General features: G+C 38.8%; 1 protein-coding gene across 4 annotated transcripts in view; it reads right to left on the reverse strand.

Annotated features, from left to right (window-relative positions):
- Positions 1-1,043: 1,043 nt before the first annotated feature.
- The window catches only part of cnga1b (cyclic nucleotide gated channel subunit alpha 1b), a 50,633-nt gene continuing 24,779 nt past the window's right edge, over positions 1,044-26,897 (reverse strand). For 2 of the 4 annotated variants that reach the window (XM_048555116.2, XM_048555025.2), the window contains 6 exons: positions 25,068-25,130; positions 23,970-24,020; positions 23,737-23,874; positions 18,149-18,265; positions 10,558-10,664; positions 1,046-5,684 (listed from right to left, as the gene is read on the reverse strand). In XM_048555116.2, the coding sequence (XP_048411073.2) occupies positions 4,270-5,684; positions 10,558-10,664; positions 18,149-18,265; positions 23,737-23,874; positions 23,970-24,020; positions 25,068-25,130 (1,891 nt within the window). In that variant the 3' untranslated portion in view covers positions 1,046-4,269. Of the gene's footprint in view, positions 5,685-10,557; positions 10,665-18,148; positions 18,266-18,554; positions 18,863-23,736; positions 23,875-23,969; positions 24,021-25,067; positions 25,131-26,897 lie in introns of those variants that run through there. The other 2 variants (XM_059647667.1, XM_048555202.2) reach the window with 2 other exon arrangements.

Below are 26,897 nucleotides of genomic sequence, written 5' to 3' on the forward strand. Positions count from 1 at the left end.
GAAACCCAGAGTACACGATAAGTCTCAGACAATCACTTAAAACAGGGACATGCAGAAATAGCTGCATTCAAGAGTTTGTGAATCTTTGGAATTCCGGATCCCAGCATGCTATGGATGCTCCAGCACTGAGCATTTTCATGATAGTGATCAATGGATCTCGTCAATTATGGAATTTAGGAATATATGCATAATATAGGAAGGTGGAGTAAATGACGAGCCATGTTTCTACAGAACCACTAGTGGTGCAGAATCAAAGGGAAAAGTAATGTTCCCCAGTTACTATCCTTGTGTTCATAGAAATGCTATCAAGCAAACAAAATAAAAAAAGACTGATATTAGCATGATTAACCAAAGCTTTGGTTGAATAAGGTTTTAGAATTCCCTTACTTTTATGCATTCACTGCTTTGCTAAATATTTCACATTCGGAGAATTTGATTTCTATCAGAACAATACAGAGATGATAGTTCTAAGTCAAAGATCACTTTGCAATACCTAAAACTATCTCTTCAAATATGAAATATCTCTCACTTCCACATTCCCAGTCTTAATCAATCAAACACAGTGAACATTGTTCAGTAAACAAACTAACATCAAACACAGACTAATTAAATATTATTGATTATAATAAATGAAAGCTGGACAGATATGTTTAAAGAGAAAACACCAAACAGCATAGGTTGTTAAAGGTGAGGTGAGGTGATGAAACTTAGTGACATTCTCAAGGCTGAGTCAGAAGAGTGCAGATATCTTGGAGAGTTGCAAGATTGAGAAGGATATAGAGTTGGAGAGACAGGATACCGTGGAAGAACTTTTGAAGGCAATGATCTGATTTTTTTAAAAACTGCAATTACTGCTTGACTCAGGACAATGTAGGTCAGTTAGCAGGGAAGTGATGGAAAAATAGGACCTTAATACGAGTTTCCAATTTATGGAGACTGTAAGCGGAGAGGTTGACCAGAAGAAAAATATACATCTACAGAATATTTTTTAATACTGAACAATAATTTCAGTCTGTGACCTGTAAATTGGAATATAAATGCACCTAAATTTATTTTAAATGAACCATATATTTCTATATGGGCCAAAAATACCTCATCAAAATACACAATTTGATTCTTAATTATTTATCTGCATGATGTAAAGAATAACATTGTTTTCTACAAAGAACTGAAGATCTTCTTCCATTCTAATGCATTCCTGCTATCACTCCAGTACCAATCCACTGGAACAGCAGGAATGCAGGGTAAAACAGGATGCACCAAGTCTTAGAATGAATCTTTACTTTCAAGATAATCATGCAGCAGTGAAGTTTCTACCTAATTTTAAATAATATCAGTGCTTGTGGAGCAGGGGAATGAACCTCCAGTGGAACACACTTTTGGATTTTGCATGTCATTGGCTCTCCTGGAGACCCAGCTTGTCCTTTGAGCTGATCCATCTGGTTTACTGTCAAGCTCAATTAAGAAATCCGTGAATCCGGCAACAATCCCAAAAACTTTCAGAATATTTTGTTAAATGCTTTAAGATAGCCACTTAATAAAGGGATCATGAGGCAACTTAAAATTCCTGCCTGTGGGACTCAACAAATAAAAGCCCTTGGCTCTTTTGGAAAACTTTTTAGTCTCATCACCATGGGTTGACATGACCAGATATATCACCACACTTCCATCTGACTGCACAAACTGCAACAGGGCCAGCAGCAGAAGTTCTGGGTTACTGGCCTTTTGCCACGAGGTTTCTCTGAACCCACAGGATTTAAAATTTATCTGTGAATAATTATAATGTTTAATTTTGTACAACGACGCAGTAATGATGTCATGAGGTATATAGGAAAAGAAGTTCTGACTCAACCATTGAATTGTTCATGCATCTGGAAAATTGTTAAGAACCAGACGAATAGACTCTGAGTAGCCATTTTACAGTCATCATGAATAATCTATTAGTATAAAGTAAATTACTATACACAGTATTGATATCTTCCGTGTGTTCGATCAAACACTGACAGAATTTCAAATGCAGCATAATGTAATAGACTTTTGTATAACACATCTAAGATTCAACATCATGTATGTACAATGTATTATTACTTAACATATAAAATGCATTATTCCATAGTATGTTACTATTTTTAGTACCAACTTAATTGTACACATTCATATTTGTCTTTTAACAACAGTCTTTAAGAAATAGATTGTTGCCTTCCTCGTCAAATCAATTCCTATTGTTATTTTAACCTGCTACAGAGGTAGTCTGAGAATATATAAATTGTGGAGAATCTCCCTGTCTTCATACACTTCTGGGACCTATTTAATGAGAAAGATAAAACATTGAAGAAAAGGACCAAGACATAGCTGAAGCTAGAAACTCCCACAATATTTCTATTTCCAGACTGCATCTTAGTTAAGTGTAGAGTAAAATGTCAATTATTACTCTTAGTTGTTCTTTGCATTTTATGTTTATATATTATATTTGATTATGTGACAATTCAGATGTAAAGTTCTTCTTTAAAAATATAAAATAATAATTTGTTTCTGAATCACAGAACCCAAGGTTTCTAAGGATTCTACTATTTTTCTGTTGTGACTCCAGTTTGAGATTGACAAATCTCCAGGGAAATGGCAGAAATCGGGTTCCATTGACCACTACTATTTCTGGAAGTCTGTCACTCCTTCTAAGGTGAATGACTGTCCGGGCACTAATCCAGGCGCAATGACTCCTTTTTTTTAAAACCTTTAGTTCCCACTCCGGCTCCTGAGCAAGGGGCCAATTGAAATATTCACAGAGTTATGTGAAAGGTGTGGCTGAATGGGCAGCATGTGTAAAACTGCCTCAAAATCATAAGATTGTAGAGCTGGTAGGAAATCAGAAATGCACTTGAAAAGATCTCTGCGACACAAGATTCCCTCTTTCCCCAGCCCCAGGTCATGACTGCAAATTCGATTTGCATTAGTACTGGAGTCTAATGGAAGATGAGTACCTGACTAAAGTCAAGCTAACAATCCAAGAAATTGAGCAGTCATTGCTACAACAACATATAGATTTGTTAATACATATTTTTGAATACAGTTGTTTATAACACATTAAACATAATGCCTCCATTATAATCATGATTGCGCTTTGAAAATAATTCCTTTTCTGTCAAGCATTTTGAAAAATACTCAGTAAGGTGCTCTACTCTTATCATTTTCTTTTTCCTTACATATATAGTGGATTTAAGCAAAAAAAAATTATTGACGTTTTTACTTAGCAATGCAGTTTAAATTTCGAATATAGCAAGAAATATTCTATGCTGATACAAACACTTGCTTGTGACTTGCAATTAAATTCCAGTATATTAACAGTTTTCAGTAACTCATCAATATGTGTGAATTTTATATATATATACTTTGAACACATTGAAATATTCTATAACAATTTGTCAAAGCTTAAATGAGTTTTCTTTCTGAGATATCATTGTCAGTTTGTCCTTGCCTTCATTGGAAGGGCATGGAGTAAAAGGATTGACAAGTTATGCTGCAGCTTTTTGGACTTCAGTTAGGCCACATTTGGACTATTACATACATTTCTGGTCACCACACTACCAGAAGAACTTGGATGCTTTAGAGGGGGTAAAGAAAAGGTTTACCAGATAGGGGATTTTAGATACAAATAAAGGTTAGATAGATTTTCTGAAGAAGGGTCCCAACCCGAAACATCAAGCTTTCCTGTTCCACTGCTGCTGCTTGGCCCGCTGTGTTCATCCAGCTTCACACCGTGTTATCTCAGATTCTCCAGCATCGGCAGTTCCTACTGAGATAGATTGGGTTTGTTTTCACTGGAATGCAGCAGGTTGAGGGCAACCTGATAGAAGTTTAAGAGTGTTAATGGCATGGATAAAGTGGAAAGTATGAGGCTTTTACCAAGGGTGGAGGGGTCAATTACTCGGAGACACAGGTTCGAGGTCTGGGGTTTGAGGGGGGTGGTGGTGGTGGTGGAGTTCAAAACAGATGTGTGAAGCAAGCTTTTCACAAAGTGGTCAGTGTGTGTAAGGTAGTAGAAGCAGACGCAATAGCAGCATTCAAGAAACACCTGGACAAATAGATGAATAGGAAGGGAATAGAGGGATATGGATACTGTAAGTGAAGACAGTTTTAGTATGAAGGGCAAAATATTTCAGCGCAGGATTGGAGGGCTGAAGGGCCTGTTCCTGTGCTGTATTGTTCTTTGTTCTTGTCCAGTAATGTAAAAAATAAGTATTAGCTTTGTAATATTAAAATGCAATGTTAACACTACTTTTTACTTTCTTCAGTTTCACTTGGGGCTTCAGTATCTATCAGTTCTGAATATTCGAATTGCATCCCTGATTGTTTAATTTTGTTCTCGACTCTTGTCACTCTTTCTTTTAGTTTTTGTTGTGTAGAGTTGTACTCCGCCAGAAGTCGAGCAAATTTAGTCTGTAAAAGATCAATTGCCATATCAAGTCTTGTTACTTTTTCTTCCATGTCCTTTGGGTCAGCTCCAAGCTGGGCGATATCTAGATCCAAAAGACCATCCTTCATTAGAATTTGCTTTCCCTTTTCTTCCAGCATTGCTTTTGCATCAGGATATTCAGTTAGAGCTTCCATTAGATCATCTTTGGAGAGGCAGAACAAATCTGAGTAGCCTATGCTCTTAATGTTTGCTGTTCTTCTGTTCCCAGCTTTACTACCTTTGATATTCAGAATACTAATTTCGCCAAAATAGCTGCCATCACTTAGAACCACAAACTGAGTAATTCCATCATCAGCAACAACAGCAAGCTTCCCTTCTTTGATGATATACATCTCTCTACCAATATCTCCTTTGCGACAGATGTAATCCCCTGGGCTGTACACCTGGGGTCTTAATTTCAATACCAACTCAATCAGTAGACCAGCTTCACAATCTGCAAAGATACGAACTTTCTTCAGTGTGTCAAGGTGGACATTGATGGCAATTTCTGCTCTCAGCTTGTCAGGAAGATATTTCAACACCTCTCTTTCATCCACAGCTTTTTTGTTTGTCCATAAGTAGTCAAACCATTTGATAACTCTCTTCTCCAGATCTTTGCTCACTTTTCGGAAGTGCATGTACTGCTTGATGGCATCAATCCTTGATTGAAACTCTGCACGAGCTGCATTCATGTTGGAAATCATGGAACCGACATTACCAACAATGGTGGCAAAAATCAACACACCAACCAGGAAATCAGCCACCACAAAGAAGTATTCTGAATCCTCTACTGGAGGAGGTGTTTCACCGATGGTTGTTAGTGTCAGTGTTGACCAGTAGAGACTATACACGTACTTCCGAGCAAGGCGGGAAAACTCTGGAATGGATACATTTGGATATACCCATGTGTCTGCCCCAAACCCTATAGCTTTGGAAATTGAAAAATACACACAAGCATTCCAATGAATAATGATCACAATGTACATGACAAGGTTGGAAATCCTGAAAATGTTTGGGTAGTTTGTCCGAGTTTCAGTTCTAGAAAAGAATTCAAACATTCGACTAATTCTTGTCAAACGATTTAATCTAATTTCTGGATATTCCAGTCCAAGGTAAAAATACAGAAAGTCAGTTGGTATGAGTGAGATGACATCTAATTTGAATTGGATTGTGGCAAAGTATTTTTCTCTGAGTTTCTTTGCATCACTGACCAATAGACCTTGTTCCAGATAACCTGCGAAAAGAAAGTACCAAAATAATTAATTAAGGACTTATTTGAAAGATGTTTGGAAATGGATATTGTGCAAGATTTAAGTTTGAAGAGCAACAAAAAAGACAGAAATGCAATTTAACAAAATACATGAATAGTGCAAAATATGTTGAAAACTAGGTTATTCATTTGTACTTTAGTGCTTAGCCACAAGGCATTGCATTAGTGTGAGAATATATGTGCATTCAACATGAAATCCTCCACATTTTCAAAATTCATCTTTTGCAAATAAAGCTCTTTCTGGCCTCATGTAAATACTACATAAAACAAGATAGATTTTTTTTTCCTGAAATGACCCCAAGAAGGACATTTGGCTGCTCAACATCTATTACAGGTGCAGGCATTGTTTATTGGCACTTAAAAATGTTTTGGGCTTTCCTGTGAACATCTCAGACTCCAATTAATTTATGGACTGATGCTTCTGCCTGAAGTAGGCAGGCTCCAAGGCCACGAATGCCAACATATGGCTGCGGTGGGGAGAAACATGAAAAAAAAGAACAGGAGAAGGCCATTCAATCCATTGAGCCCACCTCACCATTCAACGTAATCATGGTTGATCCTTTATGTCAACATCATACTCCCAATCTCTCCTCATAAACCTTAACACCATCAGCTTTTAGGAATCTATTTCTTTTAGATATATTCAGTGACCTTGTCTCCACAGTTTTCTATGGCAGTAAATTTTCATATGTTCACTACCCTCAGAGAAGTTTCTCCTCATTCCAGTCAGAAATGGCCTACCAAATATGCTGAAACTGTGACCCATTGTTCTGGACCCCTCAGCCAGGGGGAAACATCATTCCTGTATACAGTCTCATGTTACAATGAGATCGCTTAACATATGAGGAACATTTAAGGACTCTGGGGCTATACTCATTGAAGTTTAGAAGGATGAGGGGGGATCTAATTGAAACTTTCAGAATATTGAATGGCATGGACAAAATAGATGTTGGGAAGATGCTTCCATTGGGAGGAGAGTCTAGAACCCGAGAGCACAGCCTTCGAGTAAAGGGAAGACCTTTTAGAACAGAGATCAGGAGAAACTTCTTCAGCTAGAGAGTAGTGATTGCCACAGAATGTGGAGGAGGCCAGGTCATTGAGTACATTTAAGATTGACATAGGTAGGTTTATTATCAAGGGGATCAAGGGTTCTGGGGAGAAAGCAGGAGAATGGGTTGAGGAACTTATCAGCCATGATTGAATGGCAGAGCAGACTTGATTGGCCAAATGGCCTAATTTCTGCTCCTATGTCTTATGGTCTCATGGTCTTATCCCTCCCGGCCATAAGAACTAGAAGCTGGAATAGGTAATTCAGCCCCTTGATTTGTTCTGTCATTTAATACGATTGTGGCTGATCTCAACTCCACTTTCCTGCGAGCTTCCCATTACCCTTTAGTCTATTAGTATTAAAAATATATATCCTCTTTAAATTTGTTTAGTGTCTCAGACCCTTGGCACCCTAGTGAATTCCATTAATTTACAAAGCTTTCAGAGAAGTAAATCCTTGTCATCTGTTTTAAATCTTTCGCCCCTTATCCTAAAACAATGACCCGTTGTTCTAGATTACCCACAAGGGCAAACACCTGCTCTGCTTCAACTTTCTCAGTTCCCTTTAGCAGCTTATATAGCTCAATTAGATCTGCTCTCATTCTTCTAATCTCTAGCATGTGTAGGCCTAAACCTCTCAATCTCTCCTCATAAGACAAGACTTATATCTCTGGAATTAATCTAATGAATCTTTTCTGTACTGTATCAAATGCAACTACATCGTTCTTCAAGTATGGACACCAAAATTAAAAACCCAGTCTCTCCTCATGTGACAAACCTGCCATTCCAGGAATCAGCCTGTTGGACCTTTGTTGCGCTACCTGCTCTGGCAATTATATATATTCTTTGATAAGAGAGACCAAAGCTACATACAGTACTCCATGTATGGCCTCACCAAAGTCCTGTTTAACTGCAGTAAGAATTCCTCGTACCTGTGTTAAAACTCTCTTGTCATGAAGGCCATCATTCCACTTGCCTTACTAACTGCTTGTTGCATTTGTAAACTTGCTTTTAGTGAACTGAGTGCAAGGACACTCAGCTCTCCTTGGACAACAGCATTTTCCAAAGTATCACCATTTAAATAACACTCTACTGTACTGCTTTACCAACCAAATCAGACAACTTATATTTGTCTGCGAAGTTCTGCATCTGCATACATTTGCGGACTTATATACCTAAACTGTGCCGAGTCCTCTCTAGGTCCTCCTCACCACTCACTTCTACCTAGTTTTGTGCATTAGAACACTTGAAATTATTACACTCAATACCCTCTTCCAAATCATCAATATACATTGCGAATAACTGGGGACCAAGGACTGATCCCTGCAATACCACACTTCCATGAATTTCAATTCCAAAACTACCTATTTACTCCTATTCTCGGCTTCCTGTTTGCTACCCAATTCTTCATCCACCTCACCACAGATCCTACGTGCTTTGATTTTTCCCAATAACCATTTAAGTAGGATTATATCAAAAGCTTTCTGAAAATCCAAATATGCCAAGTTTACTGGTCCTCTGTCATCTGGATTTGAATTTGAATGATTTATTGTCACTTGGATTTTACAATGAATAATACAGCAAAATACAGTCATAAGCTTCAACTGTCGTCATAATCCGGCGACATTTTGAATAAGAATAAAAAGAAATAGGTGAAAGGGGGTCCATCTTCATTACGCCACCTTCACAATGAGTCCTCTGCCGGCTCACCAACAACACCTGTGCCGCCAGTCCTACTCCACCACCTGTGCTGGATCTACTAATATTGGAATCACCACTCTTCAGGCACCAACTCTTTGCTGCAGGGCCCACCTTGTCTACATAGTTGCTGATGCCAGATTGCATGCTGGATCCAAACTTACCCCATAGTCAGGTGCTCCCGGCTCCACTGTTGCTGCTGTCTCACCAATAACCAGGAGATCCAGCTCTGAGAACCAGCTACCACAATCAGGGTCCGCCACTGCCACCAGGCGGATAACTAGGAGTCCCTGCCCTGGACCTACCACAACCAGGAGCTGCTGCCACTGCCTGACTGTTCACCAGGAATCCCCGGCTCCGGGCCTACCACAACCAAGAGTCCCTGGCTCTGCTGCCAGGCTAGGCCGCCACTGCCTCACCAAGAGTCGCACTCCGGCTGCCCTATTCCACGATGTCACCTTCTGTGCCAACGTTGACAGGTAGAGGATTAAGAAAAAGGAAAGAAAGAAAGAAAGGTGATGTAAAAGGTACTGAAAGCAAGGAATGAGGTGGCCAGTCTGGAACGGATGGGCTCAGGATCCTGAACACTACCTAACTTGTCGGCACCACTATCCTGGATCAGATCACCATCTCATCTGTCCGAATTACGTCTTCAAAAAACTCGTTAATGCTAAACACAATTTCTTTTTCATAAATCCATGTGACGTTGTGTAATACTGTTAGTATGTCTTAAGTGTCCTGTTATCACATCTTCTATAATTTACTTCAGCTTTCTCCCTACTACTGTGTTAGGTTAACAAGCCTGTAGTTCTCAGTTTTCTCCTCCCTCCATATTTAAATGGTGGGGTTAAATTTGCTACCTTCCAATTTGCTGGGACTGTCCCAGAATCTACCGAATTTTGGAAGATGTCAACTAGTATATCCACCTTTCCATGATCACCTCTTTTTGTACCCTGGAGTGAAAATTCAGGCCCTGGGGATTTATCAGCTTCGAGTTCCACTAATTTCTTCATAAGCTTTTTTCCCAGTTATAGCAATATCCTTTAATTCCCACTTTCCAACAGAACTTTGCTTCCAACACTTCTCAGAGGTTTATGGTATCTTCTTCTGTGAAGCAGAATTAAAAAGTACTTGCTTAATAGCTCTGAAATTTCCTTGTTCTCCACTGACAATTATGCCTTTTTAGTCTGTCAAGGCCTAGGTCTATCTTCACTAATCATTTTCTTTTCACATACGTGTAGAAGCTCTTACAGTCCACTTTTATTTTCCTTTACTCTGTTATATCTTTCCCTCTTAATCAGCTTCTTGGTCTTTCTTTCCTGGATTCTAAGCTCCTTCCATTGCTCTGGCCTGCTATATTCTGAACAACTTTATATGACATATCTTTGGATGTAATATTATCCTCAATTTTATTGCTTGTCATGGTTAGAAATCACACGACACCAGGTTACAGTCCAACAGGTTTATTTGAAAACACAAGTTTTCAGAGTTATACTCCTTCTTCAGGCGTTAGCACAGCTTGTGTTTTCAAATAAACCTGTTAGGCTATAACCTGGTGCCGTGTGTCCACTTTGTCCACCCCAGCCCAACAACGGCACCTCCACATCATTGCTAGTCATGGTTGAGCCACCATTCCCATTGTATTCTTTCAGCCAAAAGAAATATATAGTTTTGTAATGGATGCATCCAGTCCTTCAATATTGTGAACTATCAAGCCTTTTATATATTATCTATTGCAGTCAACTCAACCTTCCTGCCTTCATAGTTTCTTTGGTGATATTTAAGATCCTAGTTTTGGATTGAACTATTTCACTCTCTGCACCAATGAAGAATTCTATCACATTATGGTCATATTTCCCTTAAGGAATTTTCACAACAAGATTATGAATTAACCCATTCTCATTGGACAAAACAATGTCTAAGAAAACCTGCCCAAGAGTTGATTTGGAGTTGGTGCCAAAAAAAATGACACAGCACTGTGAATTTTGCATTGCTGCTTGTTACAATTCAGCAAAGAAGTATAAAATCGACTCTCACATATATGGCAAATAACCTCAAAACCCTTTGACAAAATAATAATAAGTACACTTACCTGTTTTTGTCCTTAAATACATGTCAATAATGTAAATAACATCACATACATAATCAAGGATGAACCATGTACTCAAGTAATCAGACTGAAGTTCTTCAAAGCACGCTCTAAAAGAGAAAAGAAATGAAAATAAAACAAAAATACCTTAGCATTCATTCAATTAAATTTAACATTTTCTACCAAGGTATTTAAGGTGTTTCAATGAATTATCATCACACGTCTGGGGATCAGCAATGATTTTCGTGAAACAAACATTTATGAACTATTCTGAGATTAGGGTAACTTTCTAGTTCCTTGTTGTAATCTCAGCCTGGGTAGAATTATACATGACCATACATTAACTATGCTATTGGCTTTAATACAGTCTTTTACAGCACAGAAGGAGGAAAAACAGCTCATACCCTTTAGTGTGTATGACGTGAATTTCTGTAGCTGTACCTTGAGGAACTGGAGATTGAGTTGTTTTGGGAGTTATTTATATCAGATTGTTGTGTAATAAGAAGGGTTAATTGATAACCTTACTATAACAGAGTTTTTAGGAAATAGTGAGACTGTAAAGTGATAGAAGTTTGCAATTAAGTTTGAGTGTGATATAGCTCATTCTGAAATTAGGATCTTTAGACCTGAAGGAAATTATGAAGGTAACGGATTGGCAAAACACACTATAAGCCATGATAGTAGCTTGGCAAAAGCGAGTATGTAGAGAAATACAATATGGTTTCGAACAGATATACTTTCCTCTGAAGCACAAACACCCAAAGTGGACGATAAATCAGTCATGGTTAATGAAAGAAGTGAAAGATTGCAATCAAAGGATTTGGCTTTTGTCAGAACAAAAGGTAAGCTTAGATTTGGAAATAATTTAGAACCCAACACAGGTGGACAAAGAAGCTGCCCAAGAAAGGGAATGTGAATTTAAAGGAGTGAGGACCATAAGGAAGACTATGGAAGATTCTTTACATACGAGAAAAAGAAACAATTGGCTAGGAGAAATATAAGTTCATTATATGTGGAGAAGAAGGCAGCTAAAGAAATAATAGATACATTGGTGGTTATTTTTTAAAATGCTATGGGCTCTGGAAAGATTCCACTTTACTGGAAAGTAGTAAATGTAACTAAACTATTTAGGAAGTGAGGAAGAAGGTGAATGAAGAACTATAGACCTGTTAGTTTGATGTCAGTAGTGGAGAAATGTCAGAATCTATTGTAAAGAATGTTACAGCTGTACAGTAGGAAAGAATGACAAAATTAGGCAGAGTCAATATGAGTTTATGAAACAGAATTGTGTTTGAAAAACCAGTTGAAGAATTTTGAGATATTATCTTGTAGCATTGATAAAGGAGAACCAGTGGATGTGGCGTATTTAGATTTTTTAGAAAGGTGTTAATGAAGTCTCATACAGGAAGCTAGTAAAGAAAATTTGTGCATGGGGAAACTACATTAGTACAGATTCAAAATTTATTAACAGAAATAAAGCAGAGTAATAATAAATGGATCATTCTCAGAATATCATGCTATTATTAGAGGGATACTGCAAAAAGTAGTGCTAGGTTCACAGCTGTTCACAATCTTTACAAATGATTTGGATGTGGGACCAATTATAATATTTATGAATTTTCTGTTAGAAATGTAAGATATGAGAAGGATGCAAGGAGGCTTCAAGAGGACCTGGATATTCAAAGTGAATGGGCTAGAACATGACAGAATACTGAGAAGTTATTTGGTATCACAGAACTTAAGAATTGCTGAGAAAAAACTATTTTGCCAGAGGTTTTTTTGAATTCATTAACAGGATGTGGTTGTCACTGGCCAGGCCAACATTTATTATGAGTCCCTAATTGCCGAGAGGGTGGTTAAGTGTCACTCACATTACTGTGGGTCTGGAGTCACATGTAGGCCAGACCACCGTCTGCCGTGATAGAATTCAAACCCATGTCCCCAGAACACTACCTGAGACTCTAGATTAACAGTCTACCGATAAGAGCACTAGACCATCGCCTTGCCTTGTCTTACATTCATCGGGACCATTTACATGACTATCAATTCCAGTGGAAACTCACATTATACTGTATGAGAGGAGAATCCTGATTAATTAACTAGCAGGCTCAAACTTGTACAGATATTGCCATGGAGAATGTACCCATGAATGATAATTGACAGTGAACAGTCAGCTTTTGGCTTGTACTAAAATTTAAACAAAACCTAATAGTTGCCTGTCAATCACCATTCATGAATGCATTTCCATGGCAACACCTCTAAAATCAGAGTCTATTTGGCAACCAATCAGCATTTCCCTTAGAAAGGAAATTCTTGTGCTTTTTCCCCAATGAATGCTAGTTGAAAAACTTCAACGAACTGTCTATTTTCCCCAGTATTTGAATGTGAGGTCATTAATTTTGGTAGGAAAAATTATTGACAGGCAGAATAGTTCTTAAAAGGTGAGAGTTTGGGAAGTATGAGTGTTTGAAGAGAATTTGGTGTCCTTGTTCATGAATCACTTAAAGTTAACATGTGGGTGCAGCAAACAATTATAAAGGCAAGGGACATGTTAGTCTTCACCACAAGGCAATTTGATTGCAGGAATAAAGATGTCTTACTGCAGTTATATAGCGCATTGGTGAAATCTCACCTGCAGTATTGTGTACAGTTTTGTTCCCCTCATGTAAGGAGGGATATTTTTGTCATTGAGCAAGTATACAGAGGTTCACCAGAATAATCCTGTGTTGGTAGGATTTTGCTATGAGGAGTGATTAAGGCAACTCTATCTGTGTTCTCCAGAGATTCAATGAATGAGGAGTGACTTCATTGAAACTTGCAAAATTTGTACAAGGCATGGTGGGGACGACGTAGATAATTTGTTTTCCCCAGTTAGTGAGTCTAAAACCAGGGGATATAACCCCAGGACAAAGGAGCACAAAAGCTGACATTTTGGGCCTAGACCATTCATCAGAAAAAGGGGATGGGGAGAGGGTTCTGAAATAAATAGGGAGTGAGGGGGAGGCGGATTGAAGATGGATAGAGGAGAAAATAGGTGGACAGGTGAAAAACAAGTTAAAGGGGCGGGGATGGAGCCTGTAGAGGTGACTATAGGTGGGGAGATAGGGAAGGGATAGGTCAGTCCGGGGAGGACGGACAGGTCAAGGGATGGAAGGCTTTAAGACTGAAATTAAGAGGAATTTCTTCAGTCAGATGGTGGTGAATATTTGGGATTCTCTCCCCCAATGGACTGTGAAAGCTTCACCACTGAACAATCTCAAAACAGAACACAGTGGATTTCTAGAAACTAGTTACATCAATAGATATGTAGATTCTGTAGCAAAGTGGCATTGAGGTATTGATCACCATGTCTATAAGTAAATACGAAGGTCTCACAGTTCCATACAGACATTGCAGAAAACACAGTTGAATTTGAACTTCAATATAGTTGCAAAAACTAAAGGCATCCTCTAATGCTGAGAGGAAACTATCACTCAAACAGTGTTCACCTAACAGAGTCTGGAAGGATCTAGCTGAGACAATTCTACAAAGGAGGTCTGGCCAAGCCACAAACATTTTGATCCAGACAGCTGCCTAAGTCAGCACGAGGAATATAAATTATTCTGTATGCTGAACATCTCACCCCTCTCCAGCACAGGAGCTAAACTAGCACCATCCCAAACCCTCGCCCCCATGCCAGCCACAAACTACTCAATAGCTAAAGAACAGCTGCCAATTCCTGATGTGACAAAGCATCTGAGGTATTAAAATGGGGTCATAACAGTGAAAAAAATGTTGGGAAGTACTGCTTTATGATTTTGAAGCTGAATGGTTCAAATTCAAAATCTCCCCTCCCCCCACTGCATCCCAAAACCACCCCTGTTCTTCCTGTCACCTATCCCCTCCTCCCACCTCAAGCCGCACCTCCATTTCCTACCAACCTCATCCCATCCCTATTTATTTCCCCCTCTCCCTTTCTGAAGGGTCTGTGCCCAAAATGTCAGCTTTTGTGCTCCTGAGATGCTGCTTGGCCTGCTGTGTTCATCCAGCTCCACACTTTGTTATCTCAGATTCTCTAGAATCTGCAGTTCCCATTATCTCTGGCCTCAAATGTCTGTTATCCATTGTCTATACCTGCCCTAACAAAATCTTACATCCGCACCAAATTCTTAAATCTCATCAATCCTATTGTGGTCAAAATTCACTAGCTACCTTGCCGTTTTGACAACCTCATTCTCATTTTGAAATCTCCCTGCGGACTTTAGCCCCAGCTTCAGTGATCCCCATCAGCCATACTCTCTTGATTCCCTTAATTGGTGGGATCCTTTTCAATTATTATGCTGTGTCCTTTGGAAGTACCTCCCCAAATGTCTAATCCCTCTTCAGAGTCAATTGTCTCCTTGGGTGAGTTTTCAGAATACAGCTTAGTCTCTCTGTTTCCCCTTCCTTTCACTTTCTCCACGGTTATGATGATTTTTTTTGGCATGTAGGGAATTGTGAAGAAATGTAACCTGTAGTTGATGCTGTTCTATTTATTTTTCAACACCTTTCTTCTATCTGCTTTTAATTTTTCCTGTCCAATCCATCATTCCAGGCTGAGAAAGTAATCCACTATTGCCAGGTATTGACCAACTCTGAGTGAAGTGTGTGGAAACAATCTGGGTGATTCTCTTGCTTGATGTAAACATATTTTGACTGTGGTTAATAACTAACAATATCGCAGATCAAAGGTACAAACTCACATCTCAATGCTTTGTGACACAATAACAAAAGTATCTATTCCATTTATTTTATTTATAACACTTTATACCCATTTATCGTAAATAATACATACTTCAACATTACAGATGGCATCCCAACACATAACATAATTAAAGTTTCCCTCAAGAAATACAAGATCTGACCAATTACTCAACAATAATTTACCTTGCTCCAAGTGAATTGTTAAAGAAGACACTAAGAGGAACAGAGATATACACTAACTAATAGTTAAAGAAATATTTATATGTTCATTTCTTTTTAAACAAATTTTCTATTCATTTTAATGGGATGTGTGCGTTGCTAGCTGGCCAGCATTTCTTGCCCATCCCTAGTTGCCCCTTGAAAGGGTGGTGGTGAGCTACGTTCTTGAACTGCTGCTGTCCACCTGCTGTAGGTTGATTGACAATGCTATTAGGGAGGGAATTCCTGGATTTTGACCAGGATTTTGGCAACAGTGAAGGAACGGTGATATATTTCCAAGTCAGAAGGGGGAGTGGCTTGGAGGGGAACTTGAAGGTGGTGATGTTCCCATATATAAGTCGCCCTTGCCTTTCTAGGTGGAAATGGTTGTGGGTTTGGAAGGTGCTGTCTGAGGATCTTTGGTGAATTTCTGCTGTGTATCTTGTAGATAGTACACACTGCTGCTACTGAGCGTTGCGGTGGAGGGAGTAGATGCTTGTGGGTGTCGTACCAATTAAGTGAGCTGCTTTGTCCTGGGTGGTGTCAAGCTTCTTGAATGTTGTTGGGGCTGCAAGCGGGGAGTATTCCATCACCCTCCTGACTTGTGCATTGCCAATGGTGGATGGCTTTGAGGAGTCAGGAGATGAGTTACTTGCCGCAGTATTCCCAGCTTCTGGCCTGCTCTTGTAGCCACTGTGTTAATGTGGTAAGTCCAGTTGAGTTTCTGGTCAATGGTAACCCTCAGAATGTTGATAGTAGGGGATTCAGTGATAGTAACACCATTGAATGCCAAGGAATGGTGGGTAGATTGTCTCTTGTTGGTGATGGTCATAGCCTGGCATTTGTGTGGCACTAACGTCACTTGTTGCTTGACAGCCCAAGCCTGGATCCTGTCCAGATCTTGTTGCATGTGAACATGGACTGCTTCAGTATCTGAGGAGTCACGAATGGTGCTGAACATTGTTCATCGATGATTGCACATCGCCACTTCTGACCTTATGATGGAGGGAAGGTCATTGAAGAAGCAGGTGAAGATGGTTGGGCCCAGGACACTACCCTGAGGAACTCCTGCAGAGATGTCCTGGAGCTGAGATGATTGACGTCCGACAACCATGGCCATCTTCCTATGTGTCAGGTATGATTCTAACCACTGCAGGCCAAGCAGCATCTTAGGAGCAAAAAAGCTGACATTTCGGGCCTAGACCCTTCGTCAGAAAGGTCTAGGCTCGAAATGTCAGCTTTTGTGCTCCTGAGATGCTGCTTGGCCTGCTGTGTTCATCCAGCTTCACACTTTGTCATCTTGGATTCTCCAGCATCCACAGTTCCCATTATCTCTAGAATTCAGCTCTTTTGTCCATGTTTGAACCAAGACTCTAATGAGGTCAGGAGCCAAGTGACCCTGACAGAACCCAAACTGAGCATCACTGAGCAGGTTATTGCTGAGCAGGTGCTGCTTGATAGAACTGTTGATGACATCTTCCATCACTTTACTGATGATCAAGAGTAGATGCTACTTAAATTGAGGTTTACAGTCCTTTAACGTCTACTTTTTGACTTTCAATAAGCCATACATTACCTATGGTCACAATGTTAAGACCATCAATTTCTAGATTATTATGATTTGCTTTAAACTAAAATAAACAAATTTACCAGATGACCCAAAAGTACAGGAATTGCCAACAAGAGACCACCTTTAGTAATATTTATCTTAGTGTGAATCAAAACCAGTCCAGAATGAATGAGTTAACAGGCAAATGATATTTTAAATAAAAATATAAATTTCTCTTTAAGTAATTGATAACCTTACATAACCACAAGCATCAGCATTACTCTCGCTTACAGTGACACCAGGTAGCTAAACTGTTTGACAGTACACTTTTTTTTATTTACAGTGTAGAACAGAAGCCTGATCCATCAGCAGCTTTCACTTGTGAGTTTCACAGCCACGATTATCATCAACAAGGCACACTTCTATGAATCCTCACTGCAACAATCCTAATGGGCTAGATTTCAGAGTTCCTTTTCAACAAAATCCATCACACTGTGGATCATGATTTGGTGATTTCTGGGCAGCTACACACCTGTTTCGCGTCTCTCAGCTATCCTGGTTTTAGGCCTTTTTTCTAAAACCAGCTGACAGTGCCTCCAAAAGCTCTTTTCTCCTTTTCTGCAAAACAGGAAAAGTGGGCTTTACACGTTCCGCTTTCCATTTCCGCTTTCTCTTTGTGTTTGCATCTGTGAACTGATTATTTCCTTGCATCTCTCCTTTACAGCAGAAACTTCTTTGCCTGTTCTTCTGTCTGCCTGTGCTATGGTATCAAACCTTCCTTTTAGTTGGTACTGCTTCCACATTAAGTGTTAAAAGCAATTACAGATTTCATAAGAATTTTAAAGAACTCACAAAATGTTCTATATTATTTAAGGTCAAAGGTCATGACATATGATAATTCTGCCGTGATTCAGCTACTAAAGGGTTCCTGACAATATCCTAGGGATAACTAATGCTCCATTTTACCTTCTTATGCCAGTATACACTTGTCACTTTCCACAGTATTGAGACTGATTTAATATGATTAAATGTATTGAGAATTTTACACTCTTCACTAAAAACCTCACAATGTCAATATAACTTTATACTGTGTTATTTGTCAGTGTTGTTCTCATCTCATCCTACCTGGCAATGATCATTGTCCAGTTGTACATCACAGGCATTGTAATTATCAGGAGCCAGTTGTAGTACATGTTTCCTGCTGGGTCAAGAATGGGAAGCGTGGGAATCATATTCATCAGCCTAAATGTAAAGTGTAGAGAACAGAAAGAAAAATGATTATGTCAGTACTTTATACACCGTTTGGGAAGGTAATACATTGTAGTAATATCATTAGACTAGCAATCCTGAACCTGAATCTAATATTCTGGGTGTGTGGGTTTGAATCCCACCATGGTAAATGATGAATTTTAAAATTTAATGAAAACGTGGAAATAAAATGTAGCATAACAGCAACCACTGTCAATTGTCATAAAACAAAAACCATCTCATTCAATGATATCCTTCAGGGAAGGGAATCTCCAGTCCTTACCTGTCTGGTCTACATATGACTCCAAACTGACAGCAATGTAGTTGACTCTTAACTGCCATCCAGGCAATTGTGGGATGGGTAATAAATGCTGGTCTAGTCAGCAGCATGCACATCCATGGATGAATATAAAAAGTTAACATACATGACTATTAAAAAATGTGACTTTGAAAGAGAAAAACTATTGAACATTGCAGTGATTAGAACAAGGGTCAGGTGGTTCTCATTGAATGTGAGATCCCTAATTGTGGCAGTTAACCTGAGCCGATCAGGAAGCCCTGGCTGACAGATATAAACAGAAGTCTCAGAGATTTTTCTCTCTCTAGCAACTGGCTGTGAGTTAGCTGGTCAGAGTCCATGTGCTGTTCGCATGTAAATAAAGCGTGACCTGGTGATCGGAAACTGGCCTCTGTGGAGTTATTTCAAACATGATATTGGCTTAAAAAATGTGATGAAAGCACTCTCAAGTGACAACTATTTGTATCCTAGATCAATGGACAGTTTTTATTCCCTGATCACTTATACATTCAAAGTCTAAGAGAGATTCTTATTAACTGGGTATCGTCAAATTTACTAGTGTGAAGAAAATTACTTTTGTGGAAAGAGCAAATTTATGATTTTCTTTTCAAAGTTTGTACTTCTCAGTTTTGATATACTCCTATAGTGCAACAGTTGCATTCTTGTGTGACCTCACGCTATAGAAAATTGTGCTGTGGAAAATTGCCATAGAAAATCCAATTATAGGGAAGTCGCTATACCTGGACAGCAGAAAGTTTGTGTTATCCAAATAGTGTCCACATTCATCAATTGCATTACAGCCAATTTGTATTAACGAAGTGCATTATAGCAGAACTACCTGTAGTTATCAATGCATTATACTTTGTATTCATGATAATAATCATTTAAAAAGCCTGATTTGATATATGTTACAAAAACGTAGATTGTTTTTTGGTTCATTGGTGAATTCAATTTTTTAAACTATTTTTAGCACAGAAAATTATTTATTGTTTAAAGAAATGGCGGAAAAATAAATGGTTTGTCAAATGTATTTTTTATTTCAGAGTAACCAGCAGGCGAAAGTAGAAAAGGAATGTTAATTATTCATATGCAGCAGAATTACAGGTATTTCTGCTATAATGCGTGTTTCGTTAGCATGCATTGGCTGTAATGCAATTGATGAATAGTGGATGCTGTCTGGATAACTGTGAACTTTCTGCAGTACAGGTATAGTGATTTCCCTATAATGCAACATTCCATGGCGATTTTCTATAGCACAAGGTCAAGCAAGAATGCAACTATCGCGTTACAGGAGAATTACCTGTACAGGCAATAAGGTGCCAGAAAGTCCTGATCAGTTCTGAATAATTAGGGGCTGACTTGTGGGTAAGGTAACCTAGAGGTAGGGAGGTGGCAGTGGGGGCAGAAACCGAAGCAGAAGGTACTGCCTGAGGGATTTAATGGACTGCTTTCATGTTCGAGAATGAAAGTGTGGAGGGTCAGGGGTAGAGAGTACTTGGAAGAAGCTGAAATTAACTAATCTCTGCTCTTGAATCTGGTAGCTCATGTCAAGACTTACTCACAGCAGAATTTCCACCTCTGACTTGCTCTCTTGAGCTGTATTATTTAGTAAATAATTGTCAATCTTGTGTAAAAGGTAGACCCTGAAATTTGGCCAAAAAAGTTGTTTTTGTTTAATATAAAGGTTAACCCTTGTCTTTCAGCCAAAAATATGCAAACTCTCTATACTTATCCCCTACTTGCTTGCCTTGGTGCAACATCATTTGTTGATAGAATCAGAAATTAGCACACAGGGAGTTGTTTGGTTCAATAATCAAATTAATCTTATATTAGAAAACTGATTTTAGCATGAAAATATTTGGTATATGGCTGGCCCAGCTCAGTTTCTGGTCAATAATACCTCCCAGGATTTTGAGGCTGTAGCATTCAGAGATAGATTAGATTCTCTACAGTGTGGAAACAGGCCCTTCAGCCCAACAAGTCCACACCGCCCCTTGGAGCATCGCACTCAGACCCATCCCCCATAATCCACACATCCCTGAACACTACGGGCAATTTAGCCTGGCCGATCCACCTAGCCTGCACATCTTTGGACGGTGGGAGGAAACCGGAGCACCCAGAGGAAACCCACGCAGACACGGGAAGAACGTGCAAACTCCACACAGACAGTCGCCCGAGGCTGGAATTGAGCCCAGGTCCCTGGCACTGTGAGGCTGCAGTGCTAACCACTGAGCCACTGTGCTGCCCCTTGGTGGTGGTAATGCCATAGAATGTCCAGGGCAAATAATTTCACTCATGTTGAAGATGGCCATTGCCTAGAACTTGTTATTAATGCTACTTAACACTTATTGGCCCAAGCCTGAAGGTTGTCCAGGTCTTGCTGCTCATGAACATTGGACTGCTTCGGTATCGGAGGAGTCATAAATGTGGCTAAACATTTTGCAATCATCAGTGCAAATTCCCACTCTGACCTTAGGATGCAAGGAAGATTAGTCACTCTCAACCTCCCATCTTGAATTCACCTCTTTTGTTCATAACTATAACAAGGTCAGAAGCAGAGTAATCTAATTGAACCTAAACTGAGCATTGGTGAGCAGTGTCTTGCTGCCTCGGTACTGCTTGATATCTTTGACAAGGACCCCTTCCATCATTATGCTATTGAACATGAGCAGACTGATTCAATTTTCATTGCCCAGATTGGACTTTTCCTGCTTTTTGCAGGCAGGATGTATCTGCACAATCTTCCACACAGTCAAATAGATGAAGGCATTGTAAATTTAGTAGAATGAGATAATGGGAACTGCAGATGCTGGAGAATCCAAGATAACAAAGTGTGAAGCTGGATTAACACAGCAGGCCCAGCAGCATCTCAGGAGCACAAAAGCTGATGTTTCGGGCCTAGACCCTTCATCAGAGAGCTACACACTTTGTTATCTTAAACTTAGTAGAATAGCTTGGCTAAAGATGCAGCTGGATCTGGAACACAAACTTTCAGTACTATTGCCAGATGCTGTCAGGTCCCATAGCCATTGCTGACTTCTGAATTGATGTGCTTGATTCCTCCAGTACTGAGTAGATTTGTAAAACGTCCTCTTCCTGTTTGTTCCATAATTATGTACCACCATTCGCAACTGGATTTGTCAATTTTGCACAATTTTGATCTAATCCGTTGCTGGTGGAATTACTTAACTTTGTCTGCTGTGTGCTACTTCTTTTTAGCATGCAAATCATTCTGTATTGTTGTTTTGTTACAATTGTGAGGTTTGTAAACTTACCAAGTTTTAGGATTATATTATTTGCTGTATGTGATTACTGTTATGGAACTATAGCCAGAAGTTGCAGGGCAGTTGAAAGGGGTCACGTGGTATGTAATAGAGTCTACCTGACCATAAGCCTTGGAGGTTTAAGTGTTACAGCATGTTACTAGGCTTCCTGTCCACATGAGATATTTGCTTTGTATCTTTCTTTTGCAGTGTTATGATCTCTACAATGCTAGCGTAATAATTTGTATTGCTATGCAGTACTTACCCTGTTTACTATTTGCTATTAGCTCTACTTATTAAACGTTGATGCCTCTTTAAATATTGCAGACTTCTGCTTGTAAGTGGCATTCACAATGAAAAAGAAGCGCTGATGATATCATAAACAGCTTTATTTTATTCTCACACCAATTCATGAAAGGAAGACAATGGAATTGACTCTCATTTACACTGAGGCTGGTACGCTTATGGAATGAGCTGCCAGCAGAAGTGATTGAGGCGGGTACACAAAAAACATCAATACATGGATAGGAAAGGTTTAGAAAGATATGAGCCAAGTGCAGGAAATGGGGTTCGCATGGAGGGACAGTTTGATCAGCATGGACCAGTTTGGGCTGATGGCCCTACTTCTGTGCTGTAGGACTCTGACTATGACTATATAACTAGATGAAATCAGAGTATAGAGGATGGACACAGACAAAGCCTCTTCAGAAGATTTTTTTTTTCTTGTGTCCTTTTCAGTACCTTTCCAGATTTCTTTCTTGGTTTGGGGTTGCCCTCCAGCACTTTTAAAGCGTTGCTTTTTTAAAGAAAATAGAGCTGTTGTGAGCTTCTTGCAGGCTGCCAGTTTTGAGTAAAAAGCAAACGAAAGAGATAGAATTAGAGACTTACAGTGTTTCAGTTTTGGGTGGAGCATTTTAGTCTTGGTTACAATTGCAACTTCAGTGCTGACCCCATATAGATGGATGGATCTCTTAGGAAGAAGATTTTTCACAACTGTCATACCACCATCACCTTTTCACTTACTCTGCTCACTAACCATCACCACTAGCTTTCAGAGTTCACTTCCTGTCACTGTAATGAGATTTGTGGTTTTCTATTACTTAACCTATAATAAATAACTCAGATTTGGACAGACATTGGAAAATGCCAACAATAAAGCTATCTGTGGGGAGCAGATGGTGTAGATTTTCCCAAAGTTACACCAGTTGAGCTGTAATCACAGCACACCTGCAGCCAATTTTTGTTAACTCTAACTGAATACTGTCTCCTTTCTTTCATGTTTAAATGGCTGGGCATTAAAATAAAAACAGAAATTGCTGGAAAATCTCTGCAGGTATGGTAGCATTTGTGGGGAGAAAGCATAGCTGATGTTTCAAGTCCAGTAACCTTTCTTCAGAACTAATAGCAACTTCGAAAAGAGGGTGTACCTATCACTTCTGGAAAAGGTTCACTGGAATTGAAACATTAACTCTGCTTTCTCCACAGAGATGTGGTCAGAGCTGCTGAGTTTCTCCAACAGTGTCAGTTTTTGTATCAGACTTCTTTCATCCGCAATTCTTTGTTTTACTTTGTGGATTAAAATAACTTCAATTCATTGTAATTTATACGGATCGTATTTGCCCTTCATGAACAATTACTTCTATGCCATAAACGTGACACAGGAGGTTAAGACTCTAGGAAGGATGAAAATGGGTCTATTTGAACTCAGGACTGTTTTATTGCCATGTGATTCACACTCCTCCTGGCTGTAAAAACAGCATCTATCAGAAATAGGGGCACAGTTTCCGCATCTGGACACTCTCTGCCATTTTTAAATATTTCTGGAATCAACCAGACTAAGCTGCCAAATAGCATTCAAACTGTTACTGACACACTTTAGTAAACTAAAAGCTTGACATACTTACATTTTCTTAATATCTTGCTTGTCATCTGTCTCATCACTTTCCTTCTCATCCTTATGTTTTTCTTCATCCTTTTCCTTATTATCTTTACCTCTTTTCTTTTCCTTGTCCTTTTTCTTTTCTTTTTTGCCGCCAGATTTACTGTCAAAAGGATTGAGATTAAGCACTTATGCAAGAAAGAACAAAATGATTGTGTTTCTTAAAAAGTGTGTTAAAAAGAAATCTTTTCTGCTTACCCCTTTTTCTCTTTTTTGCTCTTTTTGGATTCTTTCTTTGCCTCTTTCTCTCTAAGAAAGATTTTTTTTATTATTCAGCCAGTCAGAATTTAATTTAAAATTACATCTAATGCTGTATTTGTGCCCAGGTTTGCAAAGAAATAGAATATTAAACTGCAATGTACCTCACTATTTTTACTTAATTTTCACATTATCTGAAATTTGTCAGAAAGACTTGCACTGATATAGTTTCACCAATTCAGGACATCTCTACATTTTTTATAACCAATTAAATAATTAAGTTGTAGTCACCACTGTAAAATCAATTTGAGCGTACCAGCTCCCAAAATGAGTCATGAAAAACTAATGGTTCATTTCTTATAGGTTGGGGAATAAGTATCAGCCAGGACACAAGAGAAAGCTTTTCTGCTGTTCTGTAAACAAGGCTATATTATACAAAAACAAAAATTGCTGGAAAAGCTCAGCAGGTCTGGCATCATCTCTGGAGAGATGTCAGAGTTAACATTTTAGGTTGAGTGACCCTTTCTCACAGGGTTTTGAGGAAGGGTCACTCAACCCAAAAATATTAATTCTGATTTCTCTTCACAGACCTGTGGAGCTTTTCCAAAAATTTCTGTTTTTGTTCCTGATTCGTAGCATCTGCTGTTCTTTTGATTTTGATTAAGGCCATACAATGCTTCATGTTCACCTGAAAGGGGTGATTGTGTTATTCTACACATAAAATGTGGTTGAGGTTTGGAACTCTCTTCAACAAAAGACAGTGGATTCTGTATCAGTTATTAATTTTAAATCGGAGACAGATTAATTTTGACAAACAAAAGGTATTAAGAGATATGGGCCATAGGCAAGTACATGACATTGGGGCACACATCAGCCATGATCTCTTTGAATGGTGCAACAGGTTCAAGGGACTGAATGCCTATTCCTATTCCTATGTAGGTACTGAACTGAAATATCAGTGTAGCGGTTATATCAAGTTTTAAGTCAGACTTTCAGCATAGAGTGAAAGAACTATGTTTAACAGTGACGTATTTTCTTGGACTGTACCAAGTGAACAATAGCAAATACTTTGTTTCAGAAATTCAACTCTATACTTACTCATCATTGTTATTGCTGTTGTTAATGTTGGACATTGCCCTGTCATCAACATGGGTCTGGGTCCTAATGATAGCAAAATGGTTAGAAATAAAGTTAATGTAAAACAAATTTTAGAAGTGGCTAATTGAGAATCATCTTTTGAGAAAGCTGATCTGAAACAACCTATAATCAGTATGTACGAATATTGGAGAGCCCACACCAAAATAATAAAGTAAAGCTTGAATGCATTAAGGATATAAATGAAGATCTGTAGCCAAGGTACAATAGCCAGATATACACATTAGACCAATAATGAATTTAAACGCAAAGTCCTGCACCTAGTAGTTTAAACAACTGCCTGATAAGTCTCAAGCTTTATCTCAACCCTTGTACATGCTCATGGTTAGTCATCAGTTTCCATAAACAAACTAAATCTCCTAGGAACTGAAAATCTGACTCCTTATTTGAATTGTGTGTCAACTACTGTACCCAGATCTAATAGTTAAACCTAATTGTGGTAAACCATTCATAGGAGAGTGTGTGAGATGGCTACACAGTACATCAAAAAAAATAACATTCTTGCGAAAACTTTGGACTTTCAGAGCCACGAAAAGAGCAGTGGGGAAGAGTATCCTGAAAGTAAGTCTTTTATGGGTCCTAACAAAATTAATCACAGGACTTATTTTCCAATTTTTTAATAGGTTGACCATCTAACAGCCAAGATTGATCACAGATAATCAGTGAACAAACGTTCTGACATTCTCCATTTCATTCTGACATCACAGGGATGAGAATGGGATGTGAAAAGGTCATTGTTAAGTGAAACAATCATAGTGCAGGGATATACTATCACAGCATAATGGCATAGAAAGTCATATATCCATATTTGCTGGTAACACAAAAAGTTAGGTGGCATTGTAGACAGTGTAGACGGTAGTATAAAATAACAAAGAAATATTGATAGGGTAAGTGGAAGGGCAAAACTGTGGCAGATAAAATTCAATGTCGGCAAGTTTCAGGGTATCCACATTGGACTAAAAAAAATTGTAGATGGGGCATGTTTAGGATGATATGAAGTTAAATACGGATGTCCAAAGAGACATGGGGGCTCAGGTCCAAAGATCGTTAAAATGCCACAAACAAGTACAGAAAATAATCAAGAAAGCTAATGAAATGCCGACCTTTATATCTAGAGGACTGCAGTATGAGGATACGAGGACTGTGAACAGATCTGGGTGCCACACCTTACCTTATAATGGTGTTGGAGGGAGTGCAGTATAGGTTTATAAGAATGGACATGGTAAGTTAGGTTATGTGGAGATATTATACAAATTAGTCCTTTTGTCTCTAGAATTTAAAAGGTTAAATGGTGACCTGATCAAGGTCTTCAAGATATTGACAGGAAAAAACAAGGTAGATAAAGATAAACTAATTCCACTGGTTGGGGATTCTAGAACTAGGGAGCCAAGTCTGAGAATTAGGGCCAGGCCATTCAGAAGACATGCTAGGAAGCACTTCTATATAGAAAGGGTGGTAGATGTTTGGAACTGCCTTCTACAAATGGCTGTTGATGTGGATCAGTCGTTAATTTTAAATTTAAGATAGAAACATTTTTTTGTTAAATAAAGGTATTAAGGGAGATGGACTAAAAGAAGGTGTATGGAGATAGGTCACAGATCTGCCCTGAACTCATTGAATGGCAGGAATAGGCTAAAGGGGGTGAATGGCCTACTCCTTTTCAAAGTTCAAAGTTTTAACTTAATGAACAGGGAAAACACTTCTGCTACTCCTGATTCTGCTTTTTATATAAAAGCACCAAGCACTTCCTTTTACCTGTTAGAATTTCCAAGA

Source organism: Stegostoma tigrinum, chromosome 1 (genome assembly GCF_030684315.1).
Source record: "Stegostoma tigrinum isolate sSteTig4 chromosome 1, sSteTig4.hap1, whole genome shotgun sequence".
NCBI lineage: Eukaryota > Metazoa > Chordata > Chondrichthyes > Orectolobiformes > Stegostomatidae > Stegostoma > Stegostoma tigrinum.